General features: G+C 48.1%; 1 protein-coding gene across 1 annotated transcript in view; it reads left to right on the top strand.

Moving 5' to 3' along the window:
* The window catches only part of DIS3L2 (DIS3 like 3'-5' exoribonuclease 2), a 202655-nt gene that overhangs the window by 89936 nt on the left and 96644 nt on the right, over window positions 1-16075 (top strand). The window contains exon 10 of the mRNA XM_039327402.1: window positions 7189-7362. Coding sequence (XP_039183336.1) covers window positions 7189-7362 — 174 coding nt within the window. The remainder of the gene's footprint in view (window positions 1-7188; window positions 7363-16075) is intronic.

Genomic DNA, 16075 nt, shown 5'->3' with positions numbered 1-16075 from the left:
TTCCACTGGTTAATTGTCAGGAAATTCCTCCTTGGTTCCAGGTTGCTTCTCTCCTTGATTAGTTTCTATCCGTTGCTTCTTGTCCTGCCTTCAGCGCTTTGGAGAATAGCTTGACTCCCTCTTCTTTGGGGCAGCCCCTGAGATATTGGAACGCTGCTATTATGTCTCCCCTCGTCCTTCTCTTGATTAAACTAGACGTACCCAATTCCAGCCACCGTTCCTTATATTTTGATTCTATGCCTCTTCCAGCAGGAGACCCTACACCATTCCAGACAAATGGATGTTCAGTTTCTTCTTAAAAACCTCTAGTGTTGGAGCGCCCACAACTTCTGGAGGCAGGTTGTTCCACTGATTAATCGTTCTCACTATCAGGAAATTTCTCCTTAATCCCAGGTTTATCCCAGTTGTGGTAAGAGTAGAAATGAAGCTGTTTCCAGGAATTAGGAGGCCTGGAATACCGTCTCGTTTCTAGCAAGCACAAAAGCTTGAACTTTGGGTTAAAAATCATCAGTTCATGCAAGAGAGAAAGTAGAACAGGTCGCCCTTGACTTACGAGCATTCTTGTAGTGACCAGCAAGGGGAAAAAAAAAAAAAGACTTATGGCTGTTTTTCACACTTAGGACCGTTGCAGCATCTCCACAGTCACGTGATCAAAATTGGCAACTGGTTCACGTTTATGACAGTTGCAACGTCCTGGGATCCTCTTTCGAGATCTCCTGGGGAAGCTGAGCTAACAACTGCAGTGGCGAGAAATGTCGTAAAATGGGACAAAGCTTATTTAACAACAGCCTGGCTTAGCGATAGAAATTTGGAGCTCAGGTTTGGTTGTTTATCCAGGACTTTGTCCTAGTTCCGACAGATAAAACTCTTCAAAGAACTTCGAGGCATTGTTTACCTTAAAGAATCTTTATTTGAGTACCATAACATCGTCACTAACACACTCGAAGCCAAAAACTGGATTCCCCTCCCCTGAGCACATAGGATCAAAGCACAATTCCCTCCTCCAGTTAACAGTCATAAATCACAATTCTCCAATTAGCGTGAAATGCAGGCCTTCCCTCCAGTTCTTCAGCCCGCCATTTCTTACCATCTCTTATTTCAAAAAACTTTGGTTCTCACACTAGTTACAGTATTGTTATGTCTAACTCACAGGTCGGCAACCTGCGGCTCTGGAGCCGCATGCGGCTCTTTGAGCCTTCCCCTGTGGCTCCCAGCCTCCTCTGCCTTTGCAGAGAGAGACAGAGACAGAGAGAGGCAATTGCGCTTCCCTGCTTCTCTCTCTTTCTCTCTCTCTGTGTGTGTGTGTTTGTGTTTTTGTGTGTGTGTGTCTGTGTGTATGTGTAAAAGAGAGTGCACTCACAGTATTCTCCGAGGAGCTGAAAAGCTTACTGGGCGGAGCTCCTCCCTTTGCTGTGTCTCTGAAGGAAGCAGGAAACAGGAAGGGCAGGAGAGAGCTAGCTAGCCCAGCTAGGCTGACTCAGGAATTCTGGGAGTTGAAGTCCATGAGTCATAAAAGAGACGAGGTTGCCTACCCCGGAGGTTGTTGGACAACAGCTTGAAGCTTGCCAGGTGAGCAGCAGATAGGAGGGGGGGAGAAAGAGAGAGAGAGAAAGGGAGAGAGAGAAAGAGAGAGAGAGGGAGAGAGAGAGAGTGGGGAAAGAGGAGTGGCAGACCAAGGGCAGATAGAGAGGGAGGGAGAGAGAGACCCTTTTGACATCTAAAATGAAGATAACACTGCATATATCCTTTTTTTACCTTTGCGTGTATGTAATTTTATTCTCTTAAAGCATTCTCTTGGTGATCATTGTTTTAATAGTATGGATATTCCCAAGAGTCATATTTTTACTTTTATTTTTAATGTGTATATGTGTGTGTGTGTCTGTGTGTGTGTGTGTGTGTGTATACACATATACACATACACATACACACACACACATACACATACACATACACACACCTATAATAAAGGTAAAAAAGGATATATGCAGTGTTATCTTCATTTTAGATATCAAAAGGGTTTTGCGGCTGCCGGTGTTTTGTTTTTGGTGGGAAACGGGTCCAAGTGGCTCTTTGAGTGTTTTGGGTTGCCTATCCCTGGTCTAACTAAACTCCCACGCACATTCCTTCCCCCTCCCCCAGAATCATCTATTTCTAACTCTAATTCTCAGAGTAAAACATAAGGAGGAAAAGGGCTGCATCTCCAACTGTTGTCAAAGCAAAAACATCCGATGTTAGCAGCGTTGACAGACTTCCTATATCCTACACCCATGTCTCTGAGTGAATGTTTTTCCCCCATTAATCTAGCCCTACTTGCAGCATGGAATAAAAGTGAGATATGGAGCATACTTAAATTTCTCTCCTTTCCCCCAGCCCTGCCTCCGAGAAGGATGAGTAATTGTGTGTCACCAGAATACAAGGAAATGCACGGGGTCCACCAATCTCATTCATCCTTCTTCTCCAATCTGGTGCCCTCGGGGTACAGGGGCCAACTGGAAATAATGGGATGAAAAGTCCAGTCCTTGCAGAAGGCTGATGTAATCTGTCCAACGAGCTAGGAACTCTGTTAGCACTCCCTCTTAAGCTGACACCTGCCTTACGTAATTTTACTTCCAGCGAAAGCAGGGTGAATCACTGCCTGTTCCCTGACGAGAAAGCTTCACGCAGGTGAATTCTGTCCCATTGTTTAACCTCTTTTATTTCCTGTAACCTGATGCTGCTCCCTTCGTCGTGGAGATATCCCCCAAGTTAACAATAGAAGAAATGACTTTTTAAAAAAAAAAAAAAAAAATGACTCATAATTATTATTAGCCCAAGTTGCCATGTTTACGATTGAAGTTGGCGTTGATGCTTCATGATGACAAAGATAGATTTTTCTCCAGGACAGTCTGTCTCTCACCTGCTCCTTCAGGTGTTGCACCCATCGCTATGGGAACTGAGTCCATCCACTTTGCTGCTGGTTGCCCTTGTTTTCTGTTTGTCTGGTCTAATTACTGCCTACTAAGTAGTACTAACTACCACAAACTACTAACATACTTGTCTAGACTAGTATATCTAGACCAGGGGTAGGCAACCTTGGCTCTTTTATGACTGATGGACTTCAACTCCCAGAATTCCTCAGCCAGCATGGCTCAGCTTGGAAACCTCTCCCTTTCCCCTCAGCATGGCTGCCTCAGGAATTCTGGGAGTTGAAGTCCACGAATCATAAAAGAGCCAAGGTTACCTAACCCTGGGCTAGACCAAGGCTTTTCAACCAGTGGTACGGGTACCACCTGTGGTACATTGGCACCTGGTAGGTGGGACGCGACCATCCTAGAAAAGTGGTAGCAGGGGAGGGGAATGAGCTGAACCGGTGGCAGCACCGCACAAGCCCGAGCGAGAGACGGCTGGAGCTGCAGGGCTGTCAGGGCTCAGCAGAAGCGCCAGGATCAGTGCCGCTTTCCAGCTGATCGGCGCTTCTTCAGGGCCGTCAGGGCTCAGCGGAAGCACCAGGATCAGCGCCAGGCTCCAGCTGGAGCTCAGTGCTGATCCTGGCGCTTCTGCTGAGCCCGGAAGAAGCGCCAATCAGCTGGAATGTTGCAGCCTCTCCAGGGTCTTGTGATTTACATTCAGATACTTGGCAACTGATTCATATTTATGACAGTCACAGTGTCCCATATTTATGAACACACAGTGTTCATGTGAAGTGACCAAAACCTGCGGCAACCACCCAGCAGACGGGAGGAATAAAAACCAAACACCTCCCCATCCCCGCTGCCAATCCTCAACAGAATTGCTCACAACAATGAAAACCTCGGACAGGAGGAAGAGCACCGCCGGGTGGGCAGGCAGGCGTCTTGCTCGGCTGTGGCTTGGGGGGACTTTTTTCAGTGCCATTGTAACTTCGAACAGACACTAAGCGAACTGTTGTAAGTTGAGGACTACCTGTACTTTATCACTTTTTTCTTTTTGGTGGGGGGGGTCATCAAGTTTTTGACATCTTGCTGGGCGACTGATGGTACTCGGATATTGCCATATCCTAAAAGTGGTACAATGAGTGAAAAGGTTGAAAAGCCTTGGCCTAGACCAGTGTTTCCCAAACTTGACAATTTTAAGGCATGAGGACTTCAACTCCCAGAATTCCACAGCCAGCGTTGCTGGCTGTGGAATTCTGGGAGTTGAAGTCCACATTCCTTAAAATTGTCAAGTTTGGGAAACACTGGCCTAGACTAATGAAAAGGACGAGGGGTGACATGATAGCAGTCTTCCAGTATTTGAGGGCCTGACCCAAAGAGGAGGAGGTCAACTTAGTCTCCAAAGCCCCTGAAGGCAGGACAAGAAACAAATGATGGAAACTAATCAAGGAGAGAAGCAACCTGGAACTAAGGAGAAACTTCCTGACAGTGAGAACAATTCACCAGTGGAACAACCTGCCTCCAGAAGCGGTGAATGCTCCAACACTGCAAGTTTTTAAGAAGAGACTGGACAGCCACTTGTCTGAAATGGTATAGGGTCTCCTGCCAGAGGAGGGGGTTGGACTAGATGACCTCCAAGGTCCCTTCCAGCTCTATTCTGATTGATTGATTGATTGACTGATTGATAGATATGAAGAACAGTTGCTGGAATTGGGCATGTCTAGTTTAATGAAGAGAAGGACGAGGGGGGACATGATAGCAGTGTTTCCAGTATCTCAGGGGCTGCCCCAAAGAAGAGGGAGTCAAGCTCTTCTCCAAAGCCCCTGAAGGCAGGGGTGGAAACTCATCAAAGAGAGAAGCAGCCTGGAACTAAGGAGGAATTTCCTGACCGTGAGGACAATTAACCAGTGGAATAACCTGCCTCCAGAAGTTGTGGGTGATCCGTCATTGGAAGTTTTTAAGGAGAGACTGGACAGCCATTTGTCCGGAATGGTATAGTGGTTCCTGCCTGAATGGGGGGTTGGACTAGATGACCTCCATGGTCCCTATGATTCTGTGTTCTATACAGTTAATCTGAGTAAAAGATTACCCTGGATCGTTCAAAGGCAGATAATAATAATAACCTGAAAGGGCTTTGCTTAAGCAACCTCCTCAGTCACATACGTAGAAGCTCAACAAGCCCACTTGGCTTGGCACTGGCCACGCTCGTGTGAATTGGCCACATGCAGCTATGATTAGACCTTCATCTGACTTGGTGAAGTGTACAGGTGATCCTGTACTTGCCACTGTTCCTTTAGAGACCCTTCAAAGTTACAACAACCCTGGAAAAAAAGTGACTTACCGCCGTTTTTCATCCTTAACGACCATTGCAGCCTCCCCCTGGTCACATGATCAAAATTCAGACGCTTGGCGACTGATTGTTTAAAGGACAGGAAAGGACAGAGAGGAAGGGAAGGGAAGGGAAGGGAAAGGAAAGGAAGGGAAGGACGGGGGAAGGGAAGGAAAGGAAAGGAAAGGAAGGACAGGAAAGGAGAGAGGAAGGAAAGGGAAGGGAAGGGAAAGGACGGGAAGGGAAGGACAGAGAGGAAGGGAAGGGAAGGGAAGGGAAAGGAAAGGAAGGGAAGGACGGGGGAAGGGAAGGAAAGGAAAGGAAAGGAAGGACAGGAAAGGAGAGAGGAAGGAAAGGGAAGGGAAGGGAAAGGACGGGAAGGGAAGGACAGAGAGGAAGGGAAGGGAAGGGAAGGGAAAGGAAAGGAAGGGAAGGACGGGGGAAGGGAAGGAAAGGAAAGGAAAGGAAGGACAGGAAAGGAGAGAGGAAGGAAAGGGAAGGGAAGGGAAAGGACGGGAAGGGAAGGACAGAGAGGAAGGGAAGGGAAGGGAAAGGAAAGGAAGGGAAGGACGGGGGAAGGGAAGGAAAGGAAAGGAAAGGAAGGACAGGAAAGGAGAGAGGAAGGAAAGGACAGGGAAGGGAAAGGACGGGAAGGGAAGGACAGAGAGGAAGGGAAGGGAAGGGAAGGGAAAGGAAAGGAAGGGAAGGACGGGGGAAGGGAAGGAAAGGAAAGGAAAGGAAGGACAGGAAAGGAGAGAGGAAGGAAAGGGAAGGGAAGGGAAAGGACGGGAAGGGAAGGACAGAGAGGAAGGGAAGGGAAGGGAAGGGAAAGGAAAGGAAGGGAAGGACAGGGGAAGGGAAGGGAAGGAAAGGAAAGGAAGGACAGGAAAGGAGAGAGGAAGGAAAGGACAGGGAAGGGAAAGGACGGGAAGGGAAGGACAGAGAGGAAGGGAAGGACAGGAAAAGAAGATCAGGAAAGGACAGGGGAGGGGAAGGGAAGGACAGGAAAAGGAAGGAAAGGGAAGGACAGGAAAGGATAGGGGAGGAGAAGGGAAGGAAAGGAAAAGAAGGACAGGAAAGGACGGGAAGGGAAGGACAGGGAAGGGAAGGGAAAGGAAAGGAAGGAAAGGACGGGGGAAGGGAAGGAAAGGAAAGGAAGGACAGGAAAGGAGAGAGGAAGGGAAGGGAAGGGAAAGGACAGGGGAAGGGAAGGACAGGAAAGGAGAGGGGAAGGGAAGGAAAGGGAAGGGAGAGGAAGGACAGGAAAGGAAAGGACAGAGAGGAAGGGAAGGGAAAGGAAAGGAAAGGAAGGAAAGGACGGGGGAAGGGAAGGAAAGGAAAGGAAGGACAGGAAAGGAGAGAGGAAGGAAAGGGGAGGGAAGGGAAAGGAAGGAAAGGACGGGAAGGACAGGAAAGGAGAGGGGAAGGGAAGGAAAGGGAAGGGAAAGGAAAGGAAGGACAGGAAAGGACAGAGAGGAAGGGAAGGACAGGAAAAGAAGATCAGGAAAGGACAGGGGAGGGGAAGGGAAGGACAGGAAAAGGAAGGAAAGGGAAGGACAGGAAAGGATAGGGGAGGAGAAGGGAAGGAAAGGAAAGGAAAAGAAGGACAGGAAAGGACAGAGGGGAAGGGAAGGACAGGGAAGGGAAGGGAACAGAGACTTCCTAGGCGCCCTGCAGATTCCCACAAGAGGACTCAATGGGAAAGCCGGCAGGAAGTCGGAAGTCCCTCCTACTCTCTCTGGTTGTTTGGTCTCTCTGTTTCTCGGTTCGGGTAAGGGAATCTCTCTCAAGCAATGAGCCAACGAGGCATGGGTTGCGTAGTATTTATTAAAGCCTCCTTTTGGACTTGGTGGCAGTGACCCGTCCTCCTTTCTGACGGGAGCGGTCTGATGTCTCCAAGACATGAAGACAGACATCTTGTCCTTTGACTTGCCTGCAACGTCTTGTCCTTTGACTTGCTCTCCGCAGGCAACTAGCCCGAAGTCTCGGGCAGGCGGGTGAAATTGAGCCAGAAACCGAAGGCATCCTGGCCGAATACGGGGTGGACACCTCCGATTTCTCTCCGGACGTCCTGCAGTGTCTCCCGCAGGACCTGCCGTGGGTCATCCCGTCCGACGAACTCGCCAGGAGAAGAGACTTACGGTAAACACACCTCTGTCCCTTTCCTTTGCAGGCTCGGATTGAGCTCCAGGTAAAGCCCTCGTGAAGTGGGGGTGCTTTGTTTTAAGGCCGGCTGCTGGGCAGAGCTTCCCACTGCTCTGCGCTGCCCTCCCGCTCGAATATCCCAGCTTCCTTTAGCCGGGAAAAGAAGATTTGATGGAAGAGAATCTTTGTAGCTCAGGGCTGAAGGGTTGGGGGTCCTTGGTGCTCCCTGAGCTGGGTGGTTTTCTTGCAGACGTTTCATTACCTGACTAGGTAACATCATCAGTGCCTGGAGGAAGAGGAGAAGGAAAAAAGGGAGAGGAAGGTGGGGTTTTTGGTGCTCTCTGAGCTGGGTTGTTTTCTTGTAGACGTTTCATTACCTGACTAGGTAACATCATCAGTGCTGGGAGGAGGAGGAGGAGGAGGAGGAGGAGGAGGAGGAGGAGGAGGAGGAGGAGGAGGAGGAGGAGGAGGAGGAAAAAAGGGAGAGGACTATGGGGTCCTTGGTGCTCTCTGAGCTTGGTTGTTTTTTTGCAGACGTTTCATGATCCAACTAGGTAACATGATCAGTGCTAGAAGGGAGGAGGGGTTTGCTCTCCTGCTTATATATGAGTGGCGTGTTCTTGGTGGTTCCACGGTGATCAGACTGTTGTGGATTGTCGAAGATCCAGCCTCCATCTTTTAGAGCAGATGTTCTCAAACTTTTTAATGCTGCGACCCCCCCAACCGGTCGTAAGTCGAGGACTACTCAACCGGTCGTAAGTCGAGGACTACTCAACTGGTGCAGCACCGTTTGCAGAATGGGACTTTTGGCGGGCTCAGCAGGGCAGAGACAGCCTGGACAATTCCTATTGGCTTTTGAAAGCCAATAGAATTAGACTCTATTCAAGAGAGTCTATTCTATTGGCTTTCAAAAGCCAATAGAATAAAAGGGAGGAGCACAGCTAAGGAAAAGGGGGGAAAAAATGGCGGGCTGCGTTGTTTGGCGACCCCCGTGCAATGGTCGTTCGACCCCAAATGGGGTCCCGACCCACAGGTGGAGAACCGCTGTTTTAGAGGAGCAGAGAAGGGGAAATGCTTCTTTGCCCGAGTAGCTGAACCTCATAAGAGTCGGTCCCAGGGCTTGTTCTTCAGAGCTCATGAAATATTACAGCTTTTGGACTGACACCGTGTGAAAAGGCCAGGGAGTACCTTGAAGGCCAATTTTATAGGTGGCATATTTTATACTGCATGTCTGGGGAAAGAAATGTGGTTAGATAGAAAGATTTGACCTCTAAGAAATGGAATCCCTCTTGTAAGCCTGGGCTCCTGGCGTCTGGTTTCTCTAGTGAAAACTGGAAGCAGGCTGCACATCCCTCCTCTGGATGAACTGCCCAAGGACTTCCTTCCTCTCTTCTTTCTCCCTCCCTCCCTCCCTCCCTCCCTCTTCCTTTCTTCCTTCCTCCCTTCTCCCCTCCCTTCCTCCCTCCTTCCTCCCTTCTCCCCTCCCTCCCTCCCTCCTTCCTTCCTTCCTCCTTCCTTCCTTTTCCCTCCCTCCCTCTTCCTTCCTTCCTCCCTTCTCCCCTCGCTTCATCCCTCCCGGTTCCTTCCTTCTCCCTCCCTCTTCCTTCCTTCCTTCCTTCCTCCCTCCCTCCCTCTTCCTTCCTTCCTCCCTCCCTCCCTCTTCCTTCCTTCCTTCCTCCTCCCTCCCTCCCTCCCTTCTCTTCCTTTCTTCCTTCCTTCCTTCTTCCTCCCTTCCCCTTCCTTCCTTCCTTCCTTCCTTCCTTCCTTCCTTCTTTCCTTCATCCCTTCTCCCCTCCCTCCCTCCCTCCCTGTTCCTTCCTTCTCCCTCCCTCTTCCTTCCTTCCTTCCTTCCTTCCTTCTCCCTCCTTCCTTCCTTCCTCACTTCTCCCCTCGCTTCATCCCTCCCGCTTCCTTCCTCCCTCCCTCCCTTCTCCCTCCCTTCCTCCTCTTCCTTCCTTCCTTGTCCCTCCCTCCCTCCCTCTTCCTTCCTTCTCCCTCCCTCTTCCTTCCTTCCTTCCTCCTCCCTCCCTCCCTTCTCTTCCTTTCTTCCTTCCTTCCTTCTCCCTCCCTTCCCCTTCCTTCCTTCCTTCATCCCTTCTCCCCTCCCTCCCTCCCTCTTCCTTCCTTCCTTCCTTCCTTCCTTCCTTCCTTCCTCCCTCCCTTCCTTCTCCCTCCTTCCTTCCTTCCTCACTTCTCCCCTCGCTTCATCCCTCCCGCTTCCTTCCTTCTCCCTCCCTCCCTCTTCCTTCCTTCCTTCCTTCCTTCCTTCCTTCCTTCCTTCCTTCCTTCCTTCCTTCCTTCCTTCCCTCCTTCTTCCCTCCCTTCCTTCTCCTCCCTTCCTCCTCTTCCTCTTCCTTCTCTCCCCTCCCTCCTCTCTTCCTTCCTTCTCCCTCCCTTCCTTCCTTCCTCCTCCCTTCTCTCCTCCCTCCCTCCCTCCCTCCCCTTCTCTTCCTTCCTTCCTTCTCCCTCCCTCCCTTCCCCTTCCTTCCTTCCCTTCCTTCCTTCCTTCCTCCTTCCTTCATCCTTTCTCCCCTCCCTCCCTCCCTCCCTCCCTCTTCCTTTCTTCCTTCATCCCTTCTCCCCTCCCTCCCTCCCTCCCTCCCTCCCTTCCTTCATCACAAACAGGCTATAGCATTCCCATCCGAAAAGGACTGTGAAACCAGAGGCAGAGTTACCCCCCCTGCACTTTCTCAGCCGCCAAAAGAGAAAAACCAGGAACTCAAGATACTCCCCCTTATTGCAGCAAGAAAGTTTGAAGGCTCCCTAGGACTGATCACGGTTTGGTGTTTTTTTTTTATATATATATACAACCCTCAAACCGTGTTTGAAAGCTTTGGAGTGTCTCCCCTGGAACCCAACGGGTTATGCCAGAAGCAGACAAATGAGCCCTGCAGCCCCGAGAGGCCTGAACTCGGAAGAGAAGTTTGATTAAAATCTCAATTTGTGGGGAAATGCGCCTGCTGCTTCTCAGCGGGCAGATTTAATTAACTGCTGCTTTTATAAATGAGAATCTTTAAGGAGATTCCTCCCTTCCCCCTGGTTGAGAGGAGATTTCCCCCCTCCCCTAATTTGAGATACCTCTAGGCCGGCGTTGCCCAATCTTGGCCATTTTAAGAGGACTTAAAGAGCCGGGGTGGTGCAGCAGTTAGAGTGCAGTACTGCAGGCCACTTTAGCTGACTGTGTTCAGCAGGTCAGCGGTTCAAATCTCACCGGCTCAAGGTTGACTCAGCCTTCCATCCTTCCGGGGTAGGTAAAATGAGGACCCAGATTGTTGGGGGCAATGTAAATATATTTATACATTGCTGACTGGTGTACACCACTTAGAGAGTGCTTGCACTTAAAGCGGTATAGAAGTCTCATAAATAAATAAACTTCAACTCTCAGAATTCCCCAGCCAGCCAGCCCCTGACTATACTATGGAACTGCGCGACTGAAAACCTCTTAAGATGGGATAAGCCAGGGAGATCCAAGCCTGATGACTTTAAGGCTTGTGGACCTCGACTCCCAGAATTTCCCAGCTGGGAAAGGTGCATTTTCAAGAGGCCACTGGACTTTCTTGTTTTTCTTTGAAGACATTTCGCTTCTCATCCCAGAAGCTTCTTCAACTCTGACTGGATGGTGGGGAAGGGAAGGATTTATACTCCTTGCAGACTAGAGAGTCCTTGAGACCACCCAGAGGTTTACCTGTGGCTCACCTGAGTAGTGCAAATGGGTGTGGAGCCTTCTTGGGACTGCTGAAAGGACCGTGCTGTAGACTGGAGATAAATGGTGTCAGATTTGTCCGAAATGGTGTAGGGTTCCTGCCTGAGCAGGGGGTTGGACTCGATGACCTCCAAGGTCCCTTCCAACTTTATTATTATTATTATTAGATCCCTCCCCCTCTGTTGAGGGAGGGCTGTTCAGGTTTGACCTAGATGACCTCTTTGGCCCCTCTTTCAAACCAGCCGTTGTCTGTGTCCAGAATGTGGACTTTGCTGTCTTCAAAAGAGCGGCCTTGGTCTTTTAAATGCAGATGTCAACGCTGCTAACATCGGATGTTTTTGCTTTGACAACAGTTGGAGATGCAACCCTTTTCTTATGTTTTACTTTTAGAGTTAGAGTTAGATGACACTGGGGGGAGGAATGTACATGAGAATTTAGCTAGACATAACAATACTGGACCTAGCGTGAGAACCAAGGTTATTGAAATAAGAGACGATAAGAATTGGCTGACTGGAGAACTGGAGGGAAAGCCTGGTTTCAAGCTAATTGGAGAATGTGATTTATGACATTTAATTGGAGGAGGGAATTGTGCTTTGATACTATGTGCTCAGGGGAGGAGAATTCAGTTTTTGGTTTCCATTGTGTTAGTGCCAATGCTATGCTTCTTGAATAAAGATTCTTTAAGGTAAACAATGCCTCGAAGTTCTTTGAAGAGTTTCATCTGTCGGAACCAGGACAGCAGATGGACTGCCGAACCTTGTCCTGATGGGTTTGCTCTCCTATGTTGTGCCAAGTGTTTGTGAAGAGCTTGATTCGTTTCCCCAATGTACAGATCTGCACAGGGCTCATTGCATTGTACTGCATAGACCATGCTGCTCAGCTTGTGCCTGTGTGCTTTATCCTTGGGGTAGGCAAGGTTCTGCCTTAGTGTATCCGTGGATTTAAAGAAAGGGTCTTCAAACTTGGCTCTCTTATGACTTCAACTCCCAGAATTCCTGAGCCAGCCATGCTGAGGGAAAAGGGAGAGATTTCCAAGCTGAGCCATGCTGGCTCAGGGATTCTGGGAATTGAAGTCCCTGAGTTATAAAAGGGGCCAAAGTTCCCCCATGCTGGCTCAGGAATTCTGGGAGTTGAAGTTCTCGAGTCACAAAAGGGCCATTGTTTCCCACCTTTGTCTTAGCCCAGGGGTAGGCAACCTTAGCCCTTTTATGACTCCTGGACTCCAACTCCCAGAATTCCTCAGCCAGCATGGGGGAACTATGGCCCCTTCATGACTCGAGGACTTCAATTCCCAGAATTCCTCAGCCAGCATGGCTCAGCTTGGAAACCTCTCCCTTTCCCCTCAGCATGGCTGGCTCAGGAATTCTGGGAGTTGAAGTCCACAAGTCATAAAAGAGCCAAGGTTGCCTACCCCTGGTATAGGGTCTCCTGTTTGAGCAGGGGTTGGACTAGAAGACCTCCAAGGTCCCTTCCAACTCTGTTATTCTGCTATTCTGTTAAAGCCGTATTCTCATTGCTATCGTAATCTCTCTCCGATACGATTATCCCAGGCTGAGAACATGATTTCCCAAGGGACATCTTTGAAAAATCTGAGGACTTACAAGCTAACTTTATTATTATTATTATTATTATTATTATTATTATTATTATTATTATTACTATTACTACTACTATTACTACTACTACTACTATCATCATCATCATCATTATTATTATTATTATTATTATTATTATTATTATTATTATTATTATTATGAAGCAAGGCAGCACCACAGCCTAAACCAGGGGTAGGCAACCTTGGCTCTTTTATGACTCGTGGACTTCAACTCCTAGAATTCCTGAGCCAGCATGGGGGAACTATGGCCCCTTCATGACTCGGGGACTTCAACTCCCAGAATTCCTGAGCCAGCATGGCTCAGCTTGGAAACCTCTCCCTTTCCCCTCAGCATGGCTGGCTCAGGAATTCTGGGAGTTGAAGTCCACGAGTCATGAAGGGGCCATAGTTCCCCCATGCTGGCTCAGGAATTCTGGGAGTTGAAGTCTGCAGGTCATTAAGGGGCCATAGTTCCCCCATGCTGGTTCAGGAATTCTGGGAGTTGAAGTCCACGAGTCATAAAAGAGCCAAGGTTGCCTACCCCTGGCCTAGGCCTAGGCTGCTTTATGACTCGTGGACTTCAACTCCCAGAATTCCTGAGCCAGCCACGCTGAGGGGAAAGGGAGACGTTTCCAAGCTGAGCCATGCTGGCTCAGGAATTCTGGGAGTTGAAGTCCATGAGTCATGAAGGGGTCATAGCTCCCCCATGCTGTCTGAGGAATTCTGGGAGTTGAAGTCCCTAAGTCATGAAGGGGCCATAGTTCCCCCACGCTGGCTCAGGAATTCTGGGAGTTGAAGTCCACCAGTCATAAAAGAGCCAAGGTTGCCTACTCCTGGTCTGGATGGCTGAGAAACTCCATAGACGTTTCTCCCCTGGATTACAGGTAAGAACCTCAGTTGAAAGCCGGCCTCTCTGTAGAAGCAAGTAGACAACAGGACACCCTGCCCTCATTTTTGTTCTGTTCCAGCCGGGGAAGTGATGTCCCTGGCGTTGTGTGTACCTAGTAACCAGGGGAACGGGATAGTCCCTGCACTGCCACCCTAACTGCCAACATTTTCCTCTCCCCTGCTTGGGAAATTAACCATACCCTAAAAATCAAAGTATCATTCTCTCCCGCCACCTCAAGCACAACATCCAGAAGCGGTTTCCAAGTAGAAAGAAAATTACTTTTTATTCCTTTCTTTTGATCGGAACAGTCCGTTCAGCCATCTGTGCCGACTCCCATCAACTTTTGTAGCCATTCGTCCATGGTGGGAATTGAGAAATCCTTCCATTTTTTGTGCGTAGGGCAGTCTTATAAATCTAGAATAGAATAGAATAGAATAGAATAGAATAGAATAGAATAGAATAGAATAGAATAGAGTAAGAAATAGAATAAGATAGAATAGAATAGAATAATAGAATAATAAATAGAATAGAATAGAATAGAATAGAATAGAATGAGAAAGAATAAGAAATAGAAGAGAAGAGAATCTAGAATAGAAATAGAATAAGAAATAGAATACAAAAGAATAGAATGGAGACTAGAATAGAATAGAATAATAGAATAAGAAATAGAATAGACTAGAATAGAATAGAATAAAATAAGAAATAGAATAATAGAACGAGAAAGAATAAGAAATAGAAGAGAAGAGAATCTAGAATAGAGATAGAATAAGAAATTAGAATACGAAAGAATAGAATAGAGACTAGACTAGAATAGAATAGACTAGAATAGAATAAAATAAGAAATAGAATGAGATAGAATAGAATGAGAAATAGAATAAGGAAGAGAAGAGAAAATCTAGAATAGAAATAGAATAAGAAATAGAATACAAAAGAATAGAATAGAGACTAGACTAGAATAGAGATTAGACTAAACTAGAATAGAATTTCTGCCGCTAAGCAAGACAGTGCCTGTGAGTTTTGCCCCGTTTTACGACCTTCCCTGCCACAGTTGTTAAGTGAATCCCTGAGGCTGTTAAGTTAGGAACATGGTTGTTAAGTGACTCTGCCTTCCCTGATCACTTTGCTTGGCCGACAGTCGCAAAAGGGGATCCGATGACCCCCGTCATAAATGCAGCCGTCAGAAATACGAAGCAGTTGCCAAGCATTCAAATTTTTATTCCATGAGCAGGGGGACGCTGCAACGGTCGTAATGGTGTAAACTGGCCATAAGTCACTTTTTTCAGTGTGAACGGTCACTAAATGAACTGTTGTGGGTCAAGGACTATCCGTATAATAAAAACTGACAATACAAGGAAGAGACAGATTTGTGTCGGAAAAGAGAGGAACTTTAAAATCGACAAGTAGTTGTATTTTGACCCAGGCGACCCCTTCCAGAAGCTAGAAACTTCCAGATGTCTAAATTTATGTAATTAAACTCCTGTAATCCTCAAACAGCCAGGCCAAAACTGTTCTAGTTGGTGATCAAAAACAGAATTACATGTATTGCTGATATACACGTAAGACCTCTTCAGAAGTTCCATGTTAAATCAGAAGGATTCTTGCTTCTGGTGGCGCAGTGGTTCGGATGCAGCCTTGCAGGCTGACTCTGCCCATTGCCAGCAGTTCGATCCTGACCGGCTCAAGGATCGACTCAGCCTTCCCTCTTTCCGAGGTCGGTAAAATGAGGACCCAGATTGTTGGGGGTAAAATTCTGACTCTGTAAACTGCTTAGAGAGGGCTGTAAAAGCACTGTGAAGCGGTATATAAGTCTAAGTGCTATCTTCCTCCCTCCCTTCCTTTTGTGGTGGCCCAGTGGTTAGAATTCAGCATTGCAGACTGACTCTGCCCACTGTCAGCAGTTCGATCCAGACCCACTCAAGGTTAACTCAGCCTTCCATCCATCTGAGGTTGGTAAAATGAGGACCCAGATTGTTGGGGGGCAAGAGGCTGACTCTGTAAACTGCTTAGAAAGGGGCTATAAAGCCCTGTGAAGTTTTATATAAGTCTAAGTGCTATAGCTATTCCTTCCTTCCTTCCTTCCTTCCTTCCTTCCTTCCTTCCTTCCTTCCTTCCTCCCTCCCTCCCTCCCTCCCTCCCTCCCTTCCTTCCTCCCTCCCTCCCTCCCTCCCTCCTGTGGTGACCCAGTGGTTAGACGTCAGCATTGCAGGCTGATTCTGCCCACTGCCAGCAGTTCGATCCTGACCGGCTCAAGATCGACTCAGCCTTCCCTCTTTCTGAGGTCGGTAAAAGAGGACCCAGATTGTTGGGGGTAAAATTCTGACTCTGTAACCTGCTTAGAGAGGGGCTGTAAAGCGCTGTGAAGCGGTATATAAGTCTAAAGGCTATCGCTGTATCTTTTTTTCTCAAGAGCACACACAAAGGTCTAGAAATTTGCGCTGGTTTTCTGCACTTTACATTGTGTAGTTCCAGGTAACTATCAAACTAGAGCAGTGTTTCTCAACCTGCACCATTTTGAGACATGTGG

The sequence above is a fragment of the Crotalus tigris genome, unplaced genomic scaffold (genome assembly GCF_016545835.1).
Source record: "Crotalus tigris isolate CLP2741 ecotype Arizona unplaced genomic scaffold, ASM1654583v1 scf7180000024361.1375286210:1436186, whole genome shotgun sequence".
In the NCBI taxonomy this organism is placed as follows: Eukaryota; Metazoa; Chordata; class Lepidosauria; order Squamata; family Viperidae; genus Crotalus; species Crotalus tigris.
Note: the sequence above shows the minus strand (reverse complement) of the source record. Positions and strands in the feature narration are given on the sequence as shown.